The 26666-nt window shown below is 36.5% G+C and overlaps 1 protein-coding gene across 1 annotated transcript in view; it reads left to right on the top strand.

Annotated features, from left to right (window-relative positions):
* Window positions 1-26157, top strand: part of LOC146003784 (glutamyl aminopeptidase-like) — a 60441-nt gene extending 34284 nt beyond the window's left edge. The window contains exons 17-25 of the mRNA XM_083142199.1: window positions 1537-1838; window positions 6777-6865; window positions 7793-7926; window positions 9285-9488; window positions 11847-11926; window positions 13705-13977; window positions 17123-17236; window positions 21664-21772; window positions 23890-26157. Of these exons, the coding sequence (XP_082998325.1) occupies window positions 1537-1838; window positions 6777-6865; window positions 7793-7926; window positions 9285-9488; window positions 11847-11926; window positions 13705-13977; window positions 17123-17236; window positions 21664-21772; window positions 23890-24399 (1815 nt within the window). The 3' untranslated portion in view covers window positions 24400-26157. The remainder of the gene's footprint in view (window positions 1-1536; window positions 1839-6776; window positions 6866-7792; window positions 7927-9284; window positions 9489-11846; window positions 11927-13704; window positions 13978-17122; window positions 17237-21663; window positions 21773-23889) is intronic.
* The last annotated feature ends 509 nt before the right edge of the window (window positions 26158-26666 follow it).

The following is a 26666-nucleotide window of genomic DNA, read 5'->3' as shown; positions in this document are numbered from 1 at the left end:
CAGTAGCCAATACCAGTGGTATTGGTACCAGATAGTATCAGTTCATAATTAACATCTGATTTCAACTGATATTTTTTGGCATTCAGGTATCTCACAAGGTATGCAAAAGCATATAAATATATTTTTAAAATCTGAATGCAAATTGTACAGCAAACGAGAATTCCTTTTTTGAGAATTTCTATTTTAACCCTTAACTGGAGCTACAGGGCCTGCAGAAGCCTGTGAAAGTTTAATTTCTTCGAAATTCAGTCCCTATGTTCTCAAAATCCCCATGTAAATTCCTTACAGTGAATTGGTGCACTGCAGAAACAGCACCAGAAGACATTAATTTTCGGTGAAAGTAGTGGTCTTAAGTACTTTTTCCAATTTTTTCATTTTTACTATTATTAGCAGTACTATTAAAGTTATTAACAATATACAAACTGACAATTCACAAAAGCAATATCAACGAAAAATCAAATAGAGTAACATGCTGTACTGTAGCCTACAAAATATTACTGTAGACTTTACATTTAAATACAATCATTAAAATACACGTTTCATGCCTTTATTTTAAATATGCCAATGCCAATGCTTTATTAACAGGTTTTTTGTAAGTATCGGGACCATTGTGCCCTTGACTTACTATCATGTTCTTACAAAGTAGTGTATATACAACATTTCTCTTGCTATAACCCGGTTCAACTGTCGGCCAGGATTTGGACAATAGTTCATCTGTATTATTTCACTAATTTGAAATTGTTGAGTTCCTTGTTATAATTTTGCATTGACAGAGGAAGGAAATAATCACTATTATTTTTCAAGCCATACAATAGTTTGGTGCACTGATGAAAAGTTCTAATCACAAACTACATTTTGCACATCACTTTAAAGACACAAAACATAAAATAACCACATAGAACAATAATGATAACAATATATAAGTAACAATAAGTAATAAGGTAACCAACAAAATCACAATCTGTGCTTTTATAGCTGCACTATCAGGGAACACTAATCTGCTCCACTGAAAACAGTATTTTGAAGTACTCATAAACAGGGAGTATATGTAACACATAACATAATAATACAATAGCATTTTTTGAATTTAAATTTGTTCAAAATTTCGGGGCATGGAGTGGGACATCCGGACCTGTGGTTGAGTTCCAATGCCCCGAACCGCTGGATTTGGATGCTGTTGGATCTGGCTCCAGAAGTTGTAACACATGGCATTAAATATGCCTCCTCTATTGTAATGTGCCTTTTTTATATCAATTATGTGCATATCATCATCAGCATTCTACCATCAATATTTTTGTAGAAGTTAAACGATTTCAACCATATATTTAATGGAAATACAATCCTACGTTAGTGGACACATGGTCTCCACTCAACAGTTCACGAAACGTAGCAAATACCCTCGAAATTTTGGGACTACAGCACTGGATTCAGAAACATATAAAAATCCAAAATAATCACATCATGTCTGAAAAAAAATATTTGCAGCTTGAATATCTAGATACATACCAATGCTAATAATTGTATTTTATTTTGAAGGGTGCTTCCGTAATCAGAATGCTTGAAAACTTCATAGGAGAAGAAAAGTTCCAACAAGGACTGAAGAATTTTCTGACAAAATTTTCTTACAAAAATGCTGTGACTCAAGATTTATGGGACAGCCTCCAGGAAGAAGTAGGGACTTCCCCTAACATCATGCAAATAATGGACACATGGACAAAACAGATGGGCTTCCCAGTGGTGCATGTAGAGAAAACACCACGAGGTTTTGTAATGTCGCAAGAAAGGTTCCTGGCTGATCCTGATGCAACATCTAATCCTTCAGAGGAGTCACCTTATGGGTATGTTTTTATTTAATGCACCGTACATAGACAATGGACAATGGCAATACATACCTTCAGTGGCATAGCGCAGTCTCCTGCCCCCTCCCCCCTTGCAACTAAAACATTGGCGCCCCTTAGTAAAAAAATTATCAAGAATACTGTAATGTACATATCATCCATGACTCGGAGAATAACGGATGTACAACAGTTAGCTACCCCTCCCCCCCAGTTGTACAAAAATGAACTTTACCCCAAATTTACGCCATTCCGTTTTTTGTAGTAGCTTCTGGAAACTAAATCAGGATGGTTTCAAGACTCAATCTCTGATAAACAACTAGAAGAAGAAATTGGAAATATTTCCTTCTCCTTCAATGGAGTGGTGAGCCAGGATTCTTTCTTCGAGGGGAAGGGTGGGGGGGACTAATGCAGCCAAATATGTGGTGCATAAACAATTAGGTTTCACATATATATGCACAGATATTCAAAGAAATACTTTTTTGAGGAATTGTTTAAAGGATAGTAAATACTCTTTTTTTGGGTGGGGCTTCAGTCTCAAAAACCATTCTCTTGGTTGCACCAGCCCCTAAATTAAACTGAAAAGTCGCTCACATTCATCTACTAATACTACACTAATAGTTGGTTGATTGATTGATTTGGTGTCCACTTTATGCACAGTAAGGCTAATCGAGACTGGACCTACAGTTTAAAGTGGGATCCGAACCACTTGTGCCTCCACCGGGTATCGAACCCCTTGATTACAAGGCGACGACGCTACCACTGTGCCATCAGGGAGGCCCTATACACTAATAGTGACAAAGAAATTCAAGCAAATTTACTATTTCATTTTTGGGGATTGAACTGGACTTCTACATTGTCGGGGTTTGTCACACATCACAAAAATCTACTACAAAGAAATAGATTTCTTAGAGTTTTTCATGAAACAGGACCTGCTTTATAATAACTCATGAGTGTTCAAGTGTTCATAAAGCTGAGCATCCCCTAGGTAGGATAATTTGCTTAAGCATCCCCTATATACTGCATTGTTTCCATGTTGATCCATACAATGATCCTTCCTTTCATCCCCAAACTGGGGCAAGCAAACTTTCTGATAGGAAGAAAACTCATCTTCACAATATACCCCAAAATAATGCTGGCATTTAACTCGTACTCTGTGCGACAGAAGAAGAGGTACTGGCCTGTAGGGCAACAGGATATTCTCCACTGATACATGCTCCTACTGAGTTTTTGGGCCCCTTTGAAGTGTTTAACAATGAGAAGAAAATTTAACTTCCTTGTCACACTATAGCTAAAAATCGAAAATAATCTGTAACATGTAACAGGTGTGGACTCTATGTGGGAAATTTGTCTCAGCTCTTTTTTGAATATGAAAAGGCTTGGGACCCCTTTGAAAATATTTGGGGGGGTGTTAAATAGCACACATAAAACTAATATTAGTGGTAAAAGTTCATGAATCACCAAGCTTTATTGTTTATTATGTGGCAATAAAAAACAGACTGCCCGAGCAACTGAATTTTCCTACTGGATTCATAACTGTAGACAATTTATACTCTAAAAGATTTCGACAAACGGTATATCTATAAAGGTGAGATGAGGATTCTTTTCCTATCTGCGTGCAAGTAAAATAATACGGCATTTTTGAGGGCCCATGGTTTAAGTTGTCAGGGCCCCTCTGATTGAGCCAGCTTATTATAGCACTCTTCCACCTCTCACATAAAGAAAAGTAATAAAACAGTCATGAAGTTGTTTGTGGTGCCTGTTGACTCCTACAATAGATACAGTTACTCTGTTCATTGATATGTATTCTATGTTCGCTGACAAGAAAAAAATTGATCGGCTGTTTCTATTTAGTGCTCACCCGGGACCTCCGAGATGCCTATAAAGTATCTTGGAGGCTCCGCCTCACCTCAGTGAATTTCGAGTTCAAATGTTGTCATTGTTGATCCATATTTTGTCTATTTCGTAATAGTTTCTAAAATACCCGACAGTATCTGTTTTATTTCTGAAATTATACAAAATTTCAAGAGCTCAGAGAGAACATTGCAGGGCCCCTACGCCACTGGATACCTTACATGAACATATGCTAGGGTGACCAATTCTCCTGTATTTCAGGCATCTCCCGTATTAGAGCTATATATATATATATATATATATATTGGATCCTACTGGTTCCAATATTGACATTTTATTTCTACCATATTATTCATTAATAACCAAGATTACAAAATTGCAACTGATTCTGAGTTCTGCGAGCCATACAACTTCAAGTTGACTGCAAGATCTGCAGGCAGGCGGAAGTAACGTCACATCTTCCGGTAATTGATTGATGCTTAGTTCTGCAACAGCAGTGGACAAATACAAATGGATTAGGACTAAGAGACATGAAAATTTGTAAATTTTATTTCTTTATTGTGATCTGTATATTATATAAAATGTAAATTAATTCACAATTCCATAATCACTTTCTGGAGTGATGCTCCGTCGCTAAGAATGCACAAAATTTGTTGCGACTCAATCTCCCGTGAATTCAATGCTGAAAGTCGGAAAACTCTCTTAAATTATGGCTGAAAATTGTTTATCCTAACATATGCATACCATGCAATTCAGTTAAGTTTTCGATACTTACCATCTGAAATCATTTTGAAAATATATTTAATTTGAGTTTTGTTATTTAGTGTTGCTTTGCTGCTAGTTTTTAGCTAATCACAATAATAAGGATGAGTGATGATGTTATGAAATAAGAGACAGTCACAAACAACCAGGCTGGGATTCGAACATGAAACCCCTCGTGTTGTAGCATACAATGCTAACCACTCTGCCATGGAGGTCATTTAAACTCAAAATAGTCATTAACATTTCTCCTGAGTAAATTTTTCTTATTTCTTGCAATATGGATTTTTATTACAATAATGCTAATCCTTATGTAACAGTGCTAGGACTAACTTTAAACCTACTCGAGAAATAAGAATATAGGTTGAAAAAGTTCACCAACTCTCATGCAAAGTAAGTGAAAAACACCATGAGTTTGCTCTGCACTGTGATGGAGAAAGTATAGTCAAATATTTCAAGTTTTTGCATTGCATGGATCTTGAATTATACAATTTTCATATTTCTTTACCATATCCTCTCTTCACGAAATTTGGAGAAAAATAACATACTGTTGCATTTACATATGTATATATCTGTGGCATGCCTCGCCGATGGTGCAGTAGTAGCGTCGTCACATTGCAATCAAAGGGTCCTGGGTTCGATACCCAGTGGAGACACAAGTGTTTCGGATCCCACTTTAAACTGTAGGTCCAGTCCCAATTAGCCTTACTGTGCATAAATTGGACTTAAAACACCAAATAAATCAATCATTCAATGTATATATCTGTGGAAGGAAGTTTATGTCCAAATGCATCCTGACATTTATTTCCTGAGCTCACCCCGGATTGGTTTGATTGATTGATTGATGTTAGTTTATTTTACTTTTCTGCCTCTTTTGGCTAATTGCGAAGATGAGGATAAGAAATGATAGAATAAAAATGATGAAGGGGCACTCACAAAAACCCATGATCAGGCTGGGATTCGAACCTGGGAGCCCTACATTCCTGATTGGACAGTATCATTTTTCTTTCTCGAACACTTTGTTTTGAAAAGGTGCATCTTCCCTAGGGTGGCCAACTTTTGGCCATCAATTTATTGGAGATTTCCAACTTTCAGCATTGAATTTACAGGAGATTATGGTGGATTTATGGAATGAATAATATTAAACAATAGAATTAGTTTACATTTTACAAACATACGAAAACAAAGAATAAAAATGTACAAATTTTCATTTTCTTAGTCCCTAACTCATATGTATTTGTCCACTGCTGCTGCAGAACTAAGCATCAACCAACTTCTGCAAGATATTAAATCACTTCCGCCCACCAAAAGTTAAACATGCAAGATCTTGCAGTTGACTTGAAGTTTTGTATGGCTCACTGAACTTGGAATGAGTTGAAATTTCGCGATTTTGGCATTTTAGGCATTTTTTATTTCATTTTAAGCTATGTCAAAGCTATGTCATATTGCTGATCCAGTGTGCTAATCATTTCTTGGCAAGGCAGTGGAATGGTTTGATTGATTCATTGTTTAGTTTACTTTACGTCACTTTTCTTCCCCTTTTGGCTAATAATAACAATGCAGATGAATGGAGATGAGGAGATGATGATGAAGGGACAGTCACAAACATATGTGGATGATATAACATGAGCCCCACAGAGGATTTACCTGGCTGTGGGATCAGACGCCAGAGCCTCGTTAACCTACAAAATGCAGTCCAGAGTGTACTAGGTTGAAGAGAGATTGAGCCTTGGGTGTCTTTAGAAAAGGTCATCCCTTACACTCTGCAGTGCAATGGGTAGCCCACTGGATCAGTAATACATTCAATACTCACATTGCTATAGAACGGAATCAAATAATCCACTTGGGGAAGTGGGAAAAATCAGGGTTGTTGAAGGTCCAGGAATTTCAAATAAATTCAATTCCAATGCAAGGGAGAAAATCAGCAAGCATAAATAGGTTCTGAACTGTAAAGACCCTTATTTTCCAGATCAATTTAAATACAGTCCAGGAACCTTTTTTCTGGATCAATTTAAATATGGTTCAGGATCCTAGACTGTTCAATAAAAAAGGTTCCGGTCCTTTTGCGGAACCTAATAGAACCCATTAGAATTTATGGGTTCCTGGACTTTAACAACCCTGCAAAAAATAGACTACGTGTAATGCTCAGTTAAAATCATGTGCTAACAAAGTTAACTTTCACTAACATTAAGTTACTAGTTCAAGTGCATAATCTAACATATATGCAAATAGTGAAATGATGTGCATTCAATGCTTAGTTATGCAGACTTTAAATTCCTTCTCTAAGAGGAAGGACAGAAATAATGCAACATTCTTATTTGTTCACAGTTATCGATGGGAAATTCCTGTTACTTTTGTTAACAAAAGCTCACCTCAGACATCACAATTAATTTGGATTGGACAAAATAATCAACCTGGTAAGTGCAAATCGTCAACTTTTAAATAAAACTAAAATCCAAGTAACCAAATGTGGTTGGAAACCTTACTAAAAGTAGTTGGCCAAATGCAAGAACATACCATTGGACAACAATGATTTTGGTTACACCATCAACATGGAGCCAATAGTTGGTTTTTGCATTGTACCAATGTACTGAAAACTAATGTGTTTGTTTTGTGATATGTATAATTCATTGTGAAGCAAAATATAAACTTTATTGCAAATTATTTCTGAAAAATGACAGTAGGGATTTCCATGGAGCCAATTGGTTAACACATTTACCTTTAGTACAAGGCTGGATCTCAAGCAAAAGTCTTAAAATTTTGTTGTTTATCCAGCATCATGAGAACAACTGGGGAACTACTTAATTGATTGATCTGGTTTATTTTATTTCCAATTTCTGCCACTCATGCTTAATCACAAAGATGGGTATGAGTGATGATATGATGAAATTGATGAAGGAGCATTCACAAGAACACCCATGCCTGGGCTTGGATTCGACCCTGAACTCCTGACATCGCAGCACACCATGAAAACCACTCCTCCACAGAAACTGGCTGTGAACTACTTGACAGTAAGAGCAATGGCAATGGACTCCATTCTTTAAAGTTGAACAAAAACAGGAGTAATGGGACACGATGTGCTTATAATACATCAAATACAATGTGCTGACTTCAGGCTGACCGCACTGTCATGTCACAGAGTTTAGAGTCCAGAAAAGAAATGTTTGGATGTCACATCTTTGCATACTTCCAAAAAAAAAAAAAATAAATAAATAAAATTAAAAAAAAAAAAATTGTGTGCATCATATATTTGTACAAAAAAGTACTAGCATTTAGAACCATTTAGTGACTTACTGTTTCTAAATTTTGGTTTCAAACTTAATTCCTGTTTTCTATCTTTTCAGTGCTAATTGAAAGCACCGATCCTTGGATAAAAGTAAACTTTGGCCAAGTTGGTTTCTTCAGGGTGAACTACTCACTTCCACTTTGGGAGATGTTGATAAGTGAACTCAAAGGCAATCCCACACAAAGGAGCAATGTAATTCAACTCTATGTCTAAAACAGTACTTAGCAGACTTAATCTACTTACTTCCTTGTTTAACTTAAGTCAAATAAGATTAACTCAGTTGGCTTGCAATTTTCTGTAACATACGAGGTACAGTCAAATGAAAACCTTGATTTGTTTCTTTGTTTTTTATCTAGTAGATTTCTGCATGTAAAGTTGCACTAGTTTGCTGAATTTTAGCATAGACATTTTGCTGATTCATGTAAATTTTCAAGTCTGAGTTAGTGTCCGTGTACCTCGAGAAGAAAAATATTTGGAAGCTATGTCCAGGCATTTATGAGTCTTTCCATACATCTTTGTGCGAACTGAGGTCATTGTCGAACTTCTTCCTCTATTTGTAAACTTACTGGCATGGTAACCATGCATAGAGACATTGAATTTTCATTTTCCGTAGAATGTCTATAAGTTTTAGGCTTCTAGAGGGTATCTTCGCTGATGCATGTGTATGCAGGAGGTGCCATCTTTAAATTGACAAAAATGATGTTGTGAAGCTCACTTGATCAGTGCTGCAGCCTTGAGGTCGTTTTGTAAATGACAGTCAATACCTCATGTAAATTTGAACTGTTTACAGTCTGTCCTGTAATTTTTGTTGGACTTTTACTTACGCACGTGGGTGACACGTAACACCCAATCCTGTAAATGTATTTAAAATATAAAATATAGTACGAACTATACTGCAATGCTAAATGTTTTTTCTTTGTCTTTGTTCTAAGTTCTGCTGCACTTGTAAGCAACATAATATTATAAATTTAACATCAGTCAGATGGTTGGGTGGTAGTTGTCTAGCATGTGCCTAAATATGTATCGACCAAAGCAATGTCACATTCATTTTCATTTTCATGTTCACTTTCGTTACTTACACACACGGACACCTCCGTGTTGTCCACTTCTTCATTAACCCACCTCAGTGTAATATCTGAATCTACTGTGTGCTCTGTCTTTTGACACTTTGGGATGTTATTTAGCACATGGCAGAAAACTGTCACCCAAGCATGCGACTGACATTAACTTTGTAACACTATGTCGCTTACAACTGTAGCAGAACTATCCAGCTGAGCTTAGAACAAAGACAAAGAAAGAACGTTCAGCTACACAAAAGCAGCCATGTTGAGTGTAAATCACAGCGTTGCAATCTCGCAATAAATATCGATGGGTGACAGTGGTGAATGGTTGTCACTGGTCACCCATGCACCTAACGAAGATCATTTTCGAGGTTTATGGCATACATATTATATAAAATGTATTAGAGCCATTTACATCTGATGCTTGTAAGTGTCAAAGAATTTCAGAGCTTTATGGCATACATATGATATAAAATGTATTAATTTCAGGTTTTGGGCCAGAGTGACAGAGCTAGTCTTCTTGATGACGTCTTCAGTCTTGCAGAGGCTAAGAAACTAAATTTCCACGTAGCACTCAACTTAACAGAATACCTAACACTGGAGACTGAATACGTGCCATGGATGACAGCTGCCACGAAGTTCAAGAGTATCTACAGTAGATTACATGAAACTACAACACATCCAATGATAACTGTAAGTCGCCAAATTCTGAAACATTTATATATGTATGATGGGATGGATTTATTGGTAATCCATTTGTATCAGCCAATATAGGCATACCAGTAAAATAGCTGATAATTTTACAGATTTTACATATTTATAAATAGCCTGTAATTTAGTGCAAAATTATGCCATTTTGTTAATATTTTCATGAATATAAAGTATAACTCATTTCCAGTGGTTTTCAAAGGGAAAGATCTAAGAACCAGTTTATTTTTCCCAGGCAAAATTTTTCTAACCACCTGGTTGCAGAGAGACCAAACTTTCTAACATTTGCCAACTTATGTCGTTAATATATTTACAGTAGTATATCACTTAATATCTTTTGTTATCTTGCTTCAGTGTGGACCATCTAGAGTTTGACTAGAGGAGGCAGATATTCTGCTTTTATTACAAGCAGATAAATATATATAATTTTAATAAGATATAAAGCCTACATAATCTATTTTAAAAATGACACCACTCTATGAAGAACTATGTATGAAGTGATGTTTTTCCAAAATGTACATCCCCCCCTCCCCAGATTCTAAACTTTAAATCACAGGTGTAACTTGAGATCTAACTTTGGGAGGATGAGGGGTGAGAAACAAAACTTGAGTCTTAACTTTGGGAGAGGAGCAGAATCAAAATGCTTTCCAGCTCATAAAAATAGCAAAGACAACTATTTTGTCACCTAAATGTTAAATCTGCAAAATCAAAAAAAATACTCTTTACTACTTTGTTTCTCAGGTTCCGCCAGTTTAACAACATTACTACTAACTTGTAATTTTAATAATCCTGAATTCCTTTTTTGGTGAGTGTCCCCTCTTGCCCCCACCAACTTATGCCTATGTATAAATTGTTCAATTAAACCATAGAATGGAAGCAAGTTAGGCTAATCATTCACATGAGACATGTTTTGTGCCCGAGCGAGCACGCACATACTGGTGCCAGGATGTTCTGCGACCGCTGTTAACACATCTTCTGCAAACTGATGTGTGCGTACACTTCGGGGTCTTCCAACTTCTTGCCGCGGTGGTAACACTGACCCTGTTTCACGCAGTCGACTGTCCACTACCTGAAAGAAGGTGTGAGACGGTAAACATCTATGTGGAAAGCATTCTCCATAAAGACGCCTTGCCTCACGGCTATTACCACGTGCCTTCCCATGTCTGCTAGCTGCTGGGTCGTATACGCAGCCATCTGTGTAATAGGGAGCTGGAACTGCAAAGTATCATTTTTGTTTAACACTGGCACACTGCACAAATTGGCCGTATCACCGTATGAACACCACAGACCAATTGTTGCGATATTTGACTTGCCAACTCCACCACGTCAACTTCTTTCAATACAACATACTAGTACTCTTCAATGCATATGACAACCTAGAGCAAACTGCTGATCATATCCCAGCACCTACAACATGACTAGGACGACTGCCGGAGAGAACCAACCCTTTGAGCTCCTCTCGCGGGTACAGCTGATACTGGTCTCTTTCACGTCACAGTGATTGCGTGCGAACACTCTTGGTATTGCTCCCCACCCCCTTTGTGTGGTGAAAGTGACATTTTCAGTTGGTGTACAGTGACAAGCACTGTCTGTGTGTAAGACATTGTAGCGTTTGTTGTGTGTGTGTGTGTGTGTGGGTGGGGTATATTACGTAGTTGTCGCGTGTAAAAATACACGTTGTCGCAATCATCTGATATTGTGTTTTTCTTTCCCTCCTCCTGGTGCAGTAATGTGTCTCTCGTATGCCTAATGACATGATTTGTTCATTCCTCGCGTGTAACTGGGGTATGCAACCATGCTCAACTTTTCGGATTTTGTGTTCCGTGATCATGTTTTGATGTTTGAGGTCGGGATGTGTTGTCTTACATGCATTTCTCATTGTCACGGTCCTTCTTGCTGCGTTACATACCCTTTCCATGTATTGTTCTTGCTGGAAATCCCCAATTCCTTTGAGGACTCCATTGCGCATGCGTGCAGTGAACTTTTCATAGTGACTTCCGGACTGAGCACATACAATTCCTTGATGATTCCCTTGGAACCGCCTCTCTATCTGTGATAGTATTCGTCCCAGTTAGGTGTGACGTTCACTTTGTCACCTTTTGCGAGGCACCTATCTCGGAAACGAAGCCTCAGTCGTAAAAATTGAACTCACACTTTTTGCTTGTTTTCGTGTGAGGAATCACCTCCCAAGCATTGTAAACGACCTTTAGAAACACCACACTATATATATATATATATATAGTATAAATTGTGTGTGTATATATATATACACACATACACACACACACACATATTATGAATATTATAACAGACGCCACAATTTTTAATTTGCTTCTTTTCTAGGATTATGTACAGAAGCTAGTGTCACCAATGTTCGATGACCTAACATTTGAGGAGAATGACAATGATAATCACCTAAGGAAGTAAGTTAAACAATAAAAAGTTTAATTTGGAATGCTTAAGTTGATTTATTTGGTTTATTTACTTCGCTCTTCTGCCACTTTTGGCTAATTGCAAGGATGATGATATGTTGAAATTTATGAAGAGACACTAAAAAAGAACAGTCCTGCCCAAGCCGGGATATGAACCTAGAACCCCTGGCATCATAGAATGTTGTGCGACCGCTGTTAACACATCTTCTGCAAACTGATGTGTGCGTACACTTCGGGGTCTTCCAACTTCTTGCAGTGGTGGTAACACTGACCCTGTTTCACACAGTCAACTGTCCACTACCTGAAAGAAGGCGTGAGACGGTGGCATTCCACCACAGAAGTCAATAGAATGCTTAAGTGTTGATCTGTCTCTCACAAGAGGAAACTTGAGTAGAGTATAAATTATTTTTGCTTTGTCTTTCTTTTTTTTGATTGTTTTTTTTTAAAAAGGAAGTTCATGAAAAATACTTTTATATTGTAATATAAGAATTATACAAGAAAGTAGGTTATCACAGAAAATTTTCAGTTTAAAGTGAGATCAGAAACTGCAATGTATTTCCACTGGTCTTCAAATTTCTAACTGCTTCATTGAAGACGAAAGCATTAGATAATGTTTTAAGAATGTAGAACTTTGGTTAATGAACCTTGGTTTGATAAAGTGAACTAATACAGTGAAACCTCGATCTTACATTTCTCAGGGAACCAAGGGAAAAAACTTAAATACAGGAACTATAATATCCGGGGAAATTTTATAACATTTTGCTCCATTGGGACCAGAGAGAATAAATGCCTAATGTAAAATCTGGTAGCATAAAATTGGAATTCCACTGTATGTAATTTATTTTACCTAAATCAAAATTTATCAGTATCATACATTAATTGAAGAAGTGAAATTATTGAGGTAGTTCATAAAATCTTCAACATTTAATAGTGAATCAGTACCATATCAATTAACTGCTATAGATAAATTTTATACTTTATATTAATTTTATACATTATTGGCTTTAGTAAAAGTTTCTACACACCCCTAATATTCATATATTATAAATGAGCATCTTATACATTCATATATTTTTTTAATGTAATCAATTTATTTTGTATTACCCTATGATGTATTGAGAAAATTTTCATTTATAACACATACAATCAAAGGATGAAATAAAGTATGTGTCATGATTTTATCTCAGTTTTTAATTCCCAGATGATACTTGTTGTATTAAAAAGATGAAGTTAATTGATGATATGATGAAACTGATGAAGAGACACTCACAAGAATACCCATGCTCAGGCCAGGATTCAAACCAGGGCTCTCTAGCATTGTGGAATGATGTGATAACCACTCAGCCATAGAGGTCGGCTACATTCATTCGGACATATGAGTATGGGTATATGTGTCAAATTACACTTTTTTTTTTATTGTGGCATCCACAGTGCCTGAAGTGGAAAATATTAGCTGTGGGCATGTTTCGTCAAGCCTTGAGGTTACATTGGGAGATGCTCCATGGTTTAACGTGGTGACAATGAGACAACTGGGGGGATGCTTTGCGAAAATTTTGCTGTTGGGAAATACCATCCCCCTGCATCTCACCTCACTTCGAGTCCTGGCCTTCCATTTTAAATAGATGGTGACTTGAAGGATGCTCTGTACACTTGTACATAAACGTGTTGAAAGAGGTATTGTAATCACTGATAAACTTAGCAGAATAGATATTGTTGATTTCTAGACATATTTGGTTACGTTATTATAATTCAAAGTACTTCCTTTCTAGGCGACTAAGAGTTGTAATTGTGGACCTTGCTTGTACAATTGGACATCATGGATGCCTGGCCAGTGCAGAAGAACAGTTTGACAAGTGGATAACCGCTGGCCAGAAACCAAAACCGAACCTCCGTTCTTTTGTTTACAATTATGGCATGCAGACAGTTGATAACAATACTTGGCACCAAGTGTGGGACAAGTACAAGACTGAGACTAACGCTCAAGAGAGGAGTGATCTGATGCAAGGTTTGGCAAATACTCGTAGCACCACAATTCTAAAGAGGTAAGTGGAACAGAAAACACAAATGCATTTAATAGTGCTGAGCCAATGCCCATGTATCGGTATTGGCCAATACCAGTGGTGGTATTTGTATTGAAAAGTATCAGTTGTATTTTATTTCCCAGTACTAGCCGATAGTTTTCTAGCATTTTCATTGTTTGCGCTGACTGCAAATTGTCACACAACAATATTATGGAATCTAATTAACCTGAAAGTTATGAAAATTCGTAGTTTCCAATGCTTTCGTACCAATATTATTTATTTTGTGATTACAAACTAGCACCTTTACATTTTGGTGCAGTTTTTGAAATTGTAAATTGATGCTTATAATTGCAGCAGAATACTCACCCACTAACGTTAATCAATGTCCCACGCTGTGGCCGTGCGGTCGTGGGCTCCAGCTACAGGGGATGCGCACAGGTCGAAGTCTTCTATAGCGCTCTCAATTCCAACTGGCAACTGGGAAACAACAAATCAGTGATCAGTTGAATTCTCTTCAACTGACATCAGGCATTTTCGAGTCACAAGGCACCAAAAGTTCCTCACTGGACAAAACAAATGAGCATCGGATAGACAGCATGTTGCCAAACGTACTGTAAAATGGGAGAGAGAGAGAGAGAGAGAGTTGATCAGTGCCATTGCTGGATAAATAGTACACAAAGCACAGAAAATTAGTACACAAAACACCCAAACACTAAAACTAAGCCAATATAAATAACTGACAAAAACAGACGTATGCTTGTCAATGTTGTAACGGGAGAGCAAAATGTAGGTCAGCCAGCAGTTGGGCTTGCGATCAGTGTAGGGGAAGCATAACAACTTTTTTCTTAAGATTTTGGCCTGTGTATGGAACCAGTGGCAACCAACCATCGTGAGGAAATTGGGGAGCTACAAATGAGTGGTGTAAGCTTGTCATAGGAAACCTACAACAATAACAGGGTGTTCATTGTGCTGACCAAATGTCACCCCGTAACTGGTGAGGCTAGCAGTAGGCACTGACCTCTCAATGTTGTTACACCATGGGTTATTATTAACAATAATCAATATTTTGAACAACTTCTAATTCTTACAATTTTCAAACATCGATATTGGTGTTGGTGGGAATCGATAAGAATATGAGTATTGTTATCGGTTTTGCTACACTCTCATATCACAAGCAAGGCATGCATTCTAATTTAACAATATATGCTCTGAATGAAGAGATGTCAACCAGTTCTTAAACAAGAACCTTAGGTAGTAAGTTTGTGAAATACTCACTTAACACCCTTGACCTCCAAGACTGCGAGCATTGTTAACTAATCTTTTTCCTTGAAAACAATGAGGTCTCAATAAATGGAAAACAACTTTTAATTCCAATATTTTATTAAATCAGTGTCATTTTCATGGCAAATATCATAATAACTTGTTATTTGTGGTAAGTGTTTACTCTCTCTTTCTCTCTCTCTCTGTCTCTTTTATTACTGACAAATGTAAATAAACGTATTGTGTTAATAAACAATTTCAGTCGTAATTTAGTGCTCATTACCTTCTCACTCACATGGAAAGACTGCTGTTTCATTAATGGATTGTGACCATGATCAAGGTCATTAAAAAGCATGAAAGGAATGATCTGTTTCCCATATTCTAACCATGTGACACTGTCCACGAGGTTGATGAGACTCAGTTTTTTAGTGCACCATAATATTTGCTTTAATGTTACTTTATATTATGACAAAGTAACAGGAAAACTAAATGATTACTTTTGTAACATGGGGTTTGACACTATTTGGTTCAATGAGCTGACCCTCTCACAAAAATTTCTACCATCCATGCTTCTGACATTGCCTTTCAGACACTGATGTATTCATGATGTCTTCTGCGATCGCTGATGAGAGATCATCTGATGAGATCTTGAAACCAGAGCAGAGAAACAAGTGTCAAGTGTTGCTTGTCTCTTGTCCCATTACCTTGAAATTGGACTTGCATCTTAACACTGCAGTGGTTGCACAGAAAGAATATTCAACTTTGGCTGTGCGGATCACTATTGTGATAGATCGAATATTATCACTTTTAGCCATTATTGGTCAAAATTTATCTGGGTTTATAGTGAGAATGTTCTTTTCAAAGTATTCTTGTGCACTTAACAATACATTATGAGTTACTTCATTCGACATGGCCCCTCCGTGGCAGAGTCGTTAGCACATCGTGCTACGATGCCAGGGGTCCTGGGTTTGAATCCTGGCCTGGGCATGGATGTTTGTGAGTGTAAATTCATCAATTTCATCATATCATCACTCATCCCCATCTTTGTTAATTAGTCAAAAGTATCACAAAAAGCGAAGTTAAATAAAGCAAATCAGTAAACAATAAACTTCACTTAATGCATTACAGGAGGAAGGACATACTAAATCTAGTAAATTACACTTGAATGTTGTATGTGATGAAACCAAACAAAAATATACTCAGGGTATCTTAGATTGATTGATTTTATTTATTTAACTTTGTTTTTCTGCCACTTTTGGAGATGAGCCTGAGTGGTGATACATTGAAATTGATGAAGGAACACTCACAAAGAATGCCCAGGTCAGGATTGAAACCTGAAACCCCTGGTATCATAGCATACTGTAATAGGCACTCTGCCATAGAGCTCGATGGGTATCTTTGAATCTAACTTTTATTATTATCTCTCTACACCAAATTCACAAAAAGATTTCTTGTAGTCTAGACATGTCCACTTCATACATTTATAACATAATTTTAGAAAAAACGCACTTGCATGTATATTTAAAAATTATTGTGTTCCATTGTAATATGAGGTTTATAACAAGTCAACAATGGACCTTCTTCAAATAAATGATGAACGATCAGAGTTCCTGGACTGTTCAAGGAAGGTGCACTGGGAGTCAAAATCAACAGTGTTGCCAAACAGCAGTAGCATGCAAAAATAAGCGAGTGGATCATTGTGATCTGAGCGACCACCAAAGTGTTAAGGTTTAATTCAAAACCATAACCTCTAAAGACTTATCAGCGGATAAGTAAAAGTTTGAAACTATTTTTCATGGTAAAAAAGGATTACATTAACTTCTTGATTGTTATTTTTTTTGTACAATTGTAACATGTTATGTGAAACCATGTGCAATTCATCATAATCAATATATTTTTTTCGCAGGTACATTGAGTTGGCCTATGATCCAAACAATGTGAAAACCCAGGATTTCTTCAGCGTCTTGCAGTACATTTCTGCCAATCCAAATGGGACAGAACTTGTTTGGACCTTTGTTAAGTAAGTTAACAAGATGAAAACTAGTAGCTACAGGTTACTGCAACCAATCCCAGATTGCCACATGAAGTGACCAATTATGAAAGCTTGAAAAAAAATAAAGTAACAGTGGATGACTATTCAGACACAGTGCTATAGTGGATCGATTTATAGTTTTAATGCAAAAGACCAAGATCTTCATCTACTTAATGAATAAGTAATCAAGTTGAATTCTTACATTTTCAAAGTTATCTTTGTATGAAATGTGAGGAAAACTCAATCTCATCATGTTTTAGTAATATTTTGTCCTATACTCTGTCCCAGCTAACTGTGGAGCAGGGCTGCACATAGCGGCAGAGGAGAAGGAGGGAAATTGAGTGGTGAAAGTGCAGCATCGCCAACCATATGGTTCTGACTGTACATTTCACAGAAATTTCATGGCACGTACGGATATACGGTCCAGACCTTAGTCCGTTCGCTATATGTACAGCTTGTCAAAATTTGTACTTGCTGTTTTATCCCTAATATTGCCCTAATAAATTCTTAAACCAAGCGTACGGAGCTGGAGACAAAAATACCATCTGTTTGCCATGTGCGTAAGGTATTATAATTTTCAAAAGTTTGCAACGCTGCCTTAAGCAAAGCAGGGAAAGTGGGTAACTCCAGTCGCCCATTATGCAATCCCGTTTATCTCACTGTTCATTGGTGGAGCAGTCTTGCTTCACTACTTGCGCAGAGACTTATTCTCGTTCACCTGGTCTACAGTTAGTTGATACAGGGTATAATTACAGGGTATCTACCAAAATACAAATCCAAAATTTGACTTTTTCATAACTTTTTCTTGACCTTTCTTTTTCTTTTTTCTTAACATTTGTTAATCGCCTCCTACTTAGATATAGTTGCAAAATTAAGAAAAATAGATTTTTATTCATGGCATAGTGGTAACGTCATTGCCTTGTAATCAAGGGGTTCCAGGTTTGGTACCTTGTGCACAATTCACAGTGGTTCGAATCCCACTTTAAACTGTAGGTCCAGTCCCAATTAGCCTATCTGTGTATAAAGTGGACTTAAAACAACAATTAAAATTTAAATCAATGAAAAATCCCTACAAGGCCAGATAAGATGAAAGCTGAAGTTGTACATAAACAAGAGACTTAGACTTGCTTTAGTTATTAATGCATGTAAAAATTAATGCTTCAGACTTCATCCTGGATGGGGGAATGCCAACATTACTTTATTTAATATTTTTACAAAACCTCACACATACAGGAATATAATTGTTAAGAAACAAATGTGAACAAATCTTAACCACAACTGAATTCAATTTTAGATTTCCAAATATTCAATTTCATCAAATCCAAGTATAGGTATAAAACAATGTAAGTTCACTATACTGTAAAGAATATGAAAAACTCAATATGCTGACTAAGGCAGTAATTTATTTTATTATAAAACATAAACTAAACGTAACGTTTCAACCTTCTAGCAAGGTCTTCATCAGACTCTGCACCAAGTACAAATGTAAGAAGATACATAAACAGGACAATATAAATACACTAAAATTACTCCCCTCCAGACTATTAGAAAGTTGTTCTGGAACATTTTAGCAGGTGGCTTTCCCTTGTCAACTGTACTTTCACCCAAAAGGCTAAACTTATTTACTTCCATATAGAATGTGGTTGGACTATTTATCTCATGCTCTTTTTCCTTCATTCTTCTTCCTTCTTCTCTCCTCTTTCTCTCTTGTCCTTTCCACTCTTTCTAATGCCTTCTTCCATTCTTTGTTTAACTTCAGTCACCCATTCCCGTTCATTGTGTCTTCTTCACCTTTCTTCTCTATTTCCTTGGCCTCCTTCCATTTTCTCACTAGTATTCTCTTCTCCCTTCCTATCTGCTTAGCCTCATCCCACTCTATGCCATGCCCTGTGTCTCTCGTGTGTTTAAATATCGCATTTCTCTCTCTCTTAAGTCGTACATCATCCCTATGTTGTTTCAACCTGTCTTTTAGCCTCTTTTTCGTTTCTCCTATGTACACACTCTGACATTCTTTACATTTCACTTCGTAGATAATCCCTTCCTCTTCTCTGTTTTCCTTTTTCTTGTTTGCATTCTTAGGAATAGCAAAGAAGGGAGAAGAGAATGCTAGTGAGAAAATGGAAGGAGGCCAAGGAAATAGAGAAGAAAGGTGAAGAAGACACAATGAACTCGAATGGGGGACTGAAGTGAAACAAAGAATGGAAGAACGTATTAGAAAGAGTGGAAAGGACAAGAGAGAAAGAGGAGAGAAGAAGGAAGAAGAATGAAGGAAAAAGAGCGTGAGATAAAGAGTCCAACCAACCACATTCTAGATGGAAGAAAATACTTGGTGCGTACTGAAAGTCGTGATCAACTTTTTATTTCAGACGTAAATGTTCACGTAGAGCGATGTGCTGTATAAGACAGTTAGAACCATCTATTGTGACAACATAGACTTGAAAGTGGGGTGATCGGCGCAGTATGTATGTGCATTAACGAGTAGTGAGTAATGGCTCCGTTTGACACGTCGTTTCGCCAGTTCAGTAATTGAATTTCTGTTGAAGGAAGGTGCATCGGCATCAGATATCCACCACCGATTGCAGGAAGTGTATGGTGATCAGTGTATGGCTGCCAGTAGCATCAGGCGATGGATAAAACATTTTAGAGGTGGAAACACAGACATCAGTAATCTCCCTCGCACAGGCCGCACTGTCTCGAACAACAGGAACGTGGCTCGTGTCCAGGAAATCATCCAGGGCAACAGGCGTGTTTCGGTTAGGGAACTTTCACACATTGTTGGAGTAGGGCACAGTGCTATCCAGGAGATGATTGGTGTAGTGGGTTACCGGAAAGTGTGTTGCAGATGGGTGCCAAGGGATTTGAATGCGGCACAAAAACGAAACAGAAAAGATGTTTGCACGGAACTTTTGGCGCGGTACCGAGCAGAGGATGGAGGCGAGGGTTTCTTGAAGTGTTTGGTTACTGGAGACGAAACCATTTTCCACCTCTACGAGCCTGAAAGTAAACGTCAAAGCCTGGAGTGGCGACATCAAACATCACCAAGAGAGAAGAAACCGAGGACAATGTCATCAGCTGGCAAAGTAATGGGAACTGTCTTCTGGGATTCGGAGGGTGTTCTTCTCATGGACTTTCTCATTCCAGGGGAAACAATCAATGCTGCTCACTATGTGCGCACTTTGAGAAAACTTCGATGTGCTATTCGTGAAAAACGTCCTGGCAGGGATAGTGTTATCCTCCAACACGACAATGCCAAGCCGCACACAGCACAGCTAACAAGGGATGAAGTTGCTAGATTTGGGTGGGAACTCCTTCGACATCCTCCCTACAGTCCAGATCTGGCTCCTTCTGACTTTCACTTGTTTTCTTTTCTGAAAGAACATATGCGGGAAAACAGATATGACACCAACAAGGAAGTGGAATTTGCCGTTAGGAGAATACTCAGACGTGCCCGAAAGGAGTTCTTCAACAGAGGAATTTTCAAACTTCCAGAACGTTGGCAAAAATGTGTCGATTTAGATGGTGATTATGTTGAAGACTAATAAAGGTATGTACTTTAACAGGCATATATTAGATTCTTTTTTGTACAGTTTACTTCCTTCTTGTAACATGTTGATCACGACTTTCAGTACGCACGATATGTTTAGCCTTTTAGGTGAAAGTACAGTTGACAAGGGAAAGCCACCTGCTAGAATGTTCCAGAACAACTTTCTAATAGTCTGGAGGGGAGTAATGTTTGTGTATGTATATATCGTCCTGTTTTTGTACCTTGTTACATTTGTACTTTGTGCAGAGTCTGATGAAGACCTTGCTAGAAGGTTGAAATGTTACGTTTAGTTTATGTTTTATAATAAAATAAATTACTGCCTTAGTCAGCATATTGAGTTTTTCATATCATGGAAACAAGGCTTAATGGTGTTGTAAAGAATAGCAAAAATTCTTGACCAAAAGTATAATTTCTTGGCTTTCTCTTGACTTTCTTGACCTACCTGTTGATTTTATTGACTTTCTTGACTAGTAGAAACCCTGTGTTAGATAGTGTTGTTGGTGTGTGTTAAAGTTAACAGCTTAATTTGTAGTTATTTTACAAAATTTTTCTGAAAAAATTGGCTAATTGTGACAATTAGAATGAATAATGATTAGATGAAACTGATGGAGGTACACTACTCACAAACACCTATGCCTAGGCTATGACTTAAACCTGGAACCTTCATGTTACCATCTTATGTTTTCATCTTTGGTACTGGCCAACAAGATATTATTATTCATCCTGTTGCAAAGTTATTATAATATGTTTTGAAGAAGTACTTCTGTCATGAAATTATAAGATTTTATGAGCTTGCAAATAGCTTGCAAGACCTTGGAGGATTGTTTTGAGCCTACTTTGTTGATATCTAGGAACACTTTCTGTCTTCTAGGGATGAATGGGAGAATCTGGTCGAGAGATACACACTCAATGATCGTTATCTGGGCAGGCTTATTCCACAAATTACTTCGACATTCTCTACGCAGGAAAAGCTAGATGATGTAAGTTCTATGGTGATTTTAATTAATAATTTACATGAAAAAGTTATTTTCAGTAGCTTGTTTGTGAATCTTAAATTGTACGTCCATCAATACATATGTAAATTTTGCATCCAATTAAAAACAATGCATCAAGATTGAGGGAAATTTCACACCAACTTGACACATGTAGTGTGTCACTCGAGGATTTTACCAATCGAATCCAGGCTTCTTTCACATGACGCTATGCTTTGTCTGTGGAATCCGTGGAGCAAGGATGCGCATAACGGAAGAAAAACCGAAAAATCGAATTGGTGGAGCAAAGCAGTGCAAGCTTCTGCAAACGGCTAGTAGCTGCATTCACTCCACCTCTCACGAGTTCAATGGTCGAGCCTTCTTGAGTCACCACTTGCGTAGACTTGTTTTCGTTAGATGGCTCCAGAGATTCCCAGGACAGAGCATAGTCACCTCGATCTGAAACTCACTTAAGAATAATATGCAGAAGTTTTTATCAAAGTTCTTTGTATGGCCTCCCTGATGGCGCAGTGGCAGCGTCATTGCTTTGTAATCAAGGGGCTCCAGGTTCGATAGCTAGTGGAGGCACATAGTGGTTCGGATCCAGGGTGCAAAATCCTGGAGGGTGAGGGGATTTCCCCCACCAACAATCTATTCCTCAAAAATCCCCCCCACCAAAAATTTCTGGGGGGAGAGTTTTTGTTACAACAAACAAAAGATATGCAATTACTTTTAATTTAAAATATACTGTACTAAGAATAATATCGAAAACATACACAAATTAGTGTAGTTGTGAGTGTTCAATGCTTCTTCTCTCTCTCAAGATATCATTAACAAATCTACATCAATACACACAATGAAACTAAAACATGAATGCAAAACAATAATACCTATGAAATCTAATTGATGTATATTAACATAAAGCAAAAATTAAATAAAAACTTACACATAATAAAACTACCAACTATTTCATAATTTATTAACATCTTTAACCAGTTAGTAAAGGAAGTAGTTTGCTACTTTATAATATCTAATATATATAAAAGTGACAATATTTTGTGTAATTAATAATAATATATATATTTTAATTTAGTAATTTTTTTGTACTTTTAATAACATTATAAATATATATATATATATATATATATATATCGTATATGGGGGAAGGGGAGGGGGTTTGTAGATTAATGTATTTCTCCCCCCACCAGTCTAAAATGATTTCGCACCCTGTTCAGGTACCACTTTAAACTGTGGATCCAGTCCCAATTAGTGGACTTAAAACACCAACTAATTCAAAGTTCTTTGTAAATGTCTGCATTGTCCACGTACTTAAGATGGTATTTTCTTCTATCATTATTCACAGTTTTGGTCGTCAGAATGATGTTCTCTGAAACTTTACAACATAAACAATTAAGTAGAGAATATAAACATAGGTTAAAATTTAAATCCTGACCCCTCAAATCATCGACATCCTGCTCCCTGCTGATACATCTGGACAAGTAACCCTTTAAGTTTTAAACTTGTGCTTTTTGAAGTTCGTGAAGATAGTCAGGAAATGTTGAACAAGAAGAGAAGAAAGTATTGTTCATAACTTCCCTTGGGTTTTATCACTTTCATTATATTGCACACATCTACCAGTTTCAGAACAAAAGCTCAAAGCAGTAGTCATGAATAAAAAGAACACAATTGTCACATACACTCACTTTTTAAGGTCTTACAAAGTAGATTTTTTTATTTTGGTGCATTTGAAATTCAAAGTTGTTGTTATTATTATTATTAGTGGTGGTAGTAGTAGTATAAACTTACAGATATAATTTGCATTTCCTTTCCTTTTTCAGTACATACAATCTTTGATTTAATTTAATTGAATTTGTTATTTAGCATCACCTTTCTAAAACTTTTGGCTAATCACGATGAGGATGAGTGATGATATGATGAAAATTGATGAAGGGACACTCTCAAAGAACACCCATCCACAGGCTGGGATTCAAACTCAGGACCACTAGCATCATAGCATCATGCTATGTTAACCACTCCACCTCAGAGATCAGCTACGGGCAGTCTTGATTATTCATTGCATTATGTATTTAAAAGTATGGATTGATTTTTTTAATATTTTTTTTTAGATGTTGCAATTTTTCGAGAAGTACCCAAATGCAGGAGCTGGTGTAACAGCAAGGAAGCAAGCAATAGAGAAAGTTCAGAATAATATCAAATGGAAGGTCAATCACCATGATGCAATTCATGAATGGCTTGAGAAAGAAGCATATGAACCACCTACTACCAGTACTGTTAACCCTTCAACATCTTCTGAAGGCCCAAGTAATACTACTACCACATCATCTGGAGGCCCAAGCGATACTACTACCACATCTGGAGGCCCAAGTAGCTCTACCACCACATCTGAAGAACCAAGTGGCCCTACTACCACATCTTCTGAAGGCCCAAGTAATACTACTACCACATCTTCTGGGGGCCCAAGCGATTCTAGTGCATCTGAAGTTACAAGTGATGCTACTACTCCCTCTACTGGTACTACTAGCTCCTCGCCACCATGTTGCAAACAACAGACACTGGTTGTAACTATTCTACTAGGAATTGTAACATCTTTTGCATGTTTCTCAGTTGCAAAGTAACAAAGGAACTTTCTCTTGGAAATAAATAGATGGCATTCTTGAAGTATACAACCTGTAATAATTCATATATAATGCCATTTGCCTTCATATTTATTGTAATAAAACACACATAAATCACGTTAATTTTTTTTCATATTTCTGGTACATATTATCTTTCTTTTTACATAATACATCAACTGTATCAGAATTATTCTCAGGCGATAAAACACCGAGATGTATTTTAAACAGGTTCAAAGTTAATTCTCAAGCTTGTCAAATCAGGGAAATTTCACACTAAAGCAACAGGCAACACTTGCCACCTTGAAACAAACCTTTAAAAATGAATGCAATCGTTCATTCCAGAGTAGGACAACGGGCTGCATAATTGCTTGTACAATCACGGACACTTCTGGGTTGTAACAATCTCATTGACAGTCAATGGGGTTGTTACAGCCCAGAAGTGTCCCTTGGATGTCACTTACTGGTTGCGTTTCCCAATATCATGAATCGTGTCATCTTGGTGCACATATGCAGTTAATGCATTTTGGTAGACTTGAAGAATATTGTGTGTGTGTGCCGTTTGTGATAGTGTCAACAGCTTTGATAAATTTATATCAAGTTTCAATATATTCAATGGCAATATTGGTAATACAACTTTGCCTACTTTTCTCAATACATGAGAAAATAAGACATTTTATATGTTATGTGTGAATTAACCTTTAGCATGTTAAATTATATAGCCTATGGTAATATGTGCCAGAAACGTTCATATATGTGTTTTATTACAATAAACACAAAAGGTAATTTTTCTGTTTTCATGAATGGATGTTTTCATTCTTTATGCCTATTTTGTATTCTGAATGTAGCAAAACTTTATATTACATGAAAATTGTTCAAAACACAACTGTGGTCAAGGTTTGCTTATAATAACTTGTATATATGTACACTATAAATACTACTTGAAAGAAAAAGAAATGCTTAAATAAATATGCAATTAAGAGGAATATATAGTTAATACAAATCATTCTGTTATCATACAGAACACTTGAAATACACTCCACAATGCTTGAAACATATGAAAATTAACATGATTTGACTGGATCTTGTAAATCAAATATACATAAAATATTCAAAGGCATGATTCGAGAAGTATTTGTAGTGGATTTAATCCCCCTCTCCTCCCCAAAGGCATGTTGCTGGTTTAGCAACCAATTCAAAAATTAATTAGAAGTGATGACATAATTTCATTACCTAATTAGTCAAATCACACTTTACTTATTCTTACATAACAATTTATAACAAATGTATTTCATCACCATTATCATTTTAATACAAATGATTAGTTAATAGAAATGTTCAGTTTGCCTTGAGTGCCGAAATAGTTTTTTTTTTAAATCTTATGAAAGTTGATATCTAGTCAAGTGTGATCAGAAGATACATGCTAGATGTCAGTAAAAATCACAAAGGTTTTGAAAATATTAAACATTTTGTATTTGAAAAAAATATTAATATTGTATTATAAACTTATAAGTTAATAATATTTAGTTAATATAATTAAAGTAACTAAGAGAAGTGTGAAAATCTAAGTTAATCAAAATTTTATGCAGGTCATGCAGATCTAGATGAATAATTAGTACAGTGCTACTCTATCACCGCATTTCATCAGTGAAGATTGAATAATCATGTGTAAATATGAATATCTTCTATACAATAAAGTTTGATAAATATAATATAATTATATAAATCTTTGCTCTTCAGTAATGTGACTGAAAATGTAACACTTTCGAATAATCAGTAAACAGATATTCCTTTCGCATATGTATTTCTGATTCTTAATAAATAACTTGCAACTTTAATTATTATTTTCCCTCTATCTAAAAGGAGTGTTGAATCTTAAGTGACATGCTTAAGTGGCTTCCAAATGACTTTTCAGTCTAAAAGTAACCTTAAGAAACAAAAGCAACATTTTGCAACTTAACATGTGACATGCTGCACATGCCAAGTATCACCTGAAGATTATATTTCACAGGTGTGGTGTACTACCTCTACCTGTGAATACTTAGATGCAAAGATAACAGTGGGTAAATTGTCTATAGCTATTTTCAAATTTCTTTTTAGGGGATGGAATTGTACTTTAGCTGGATTGTTCTCAGTTTGTGCTTTTTGTTCAATTCTTGAACCCAAGTTGTGAAAAATAGAATAAATCGTCATGGAAATGGGCCTTTTTCCATTGGCTGTACGTTACCAGTGAATTAAGACTCAAAATTAGTTATCCCAAGTTCAGATCT

This window comes from Lepisma saccharinum, chromosome 20, assembly GCF_977018435.1.
Source record: "Lepisma saccharinum chromosome 20, izLepSacc3.1, whole genome shotgun sequence".
NCBI classification, from domain to species: domain Eukaryota; kingdom Metazoa; phylum Arthropoda; class Insecta; order Zygentoma; family Lepismatidae; genus Lepisma; species Lepisma saccharinum.
This window is presented reverse-complemented; position numbering and strand designations above follow the sequence as displayed.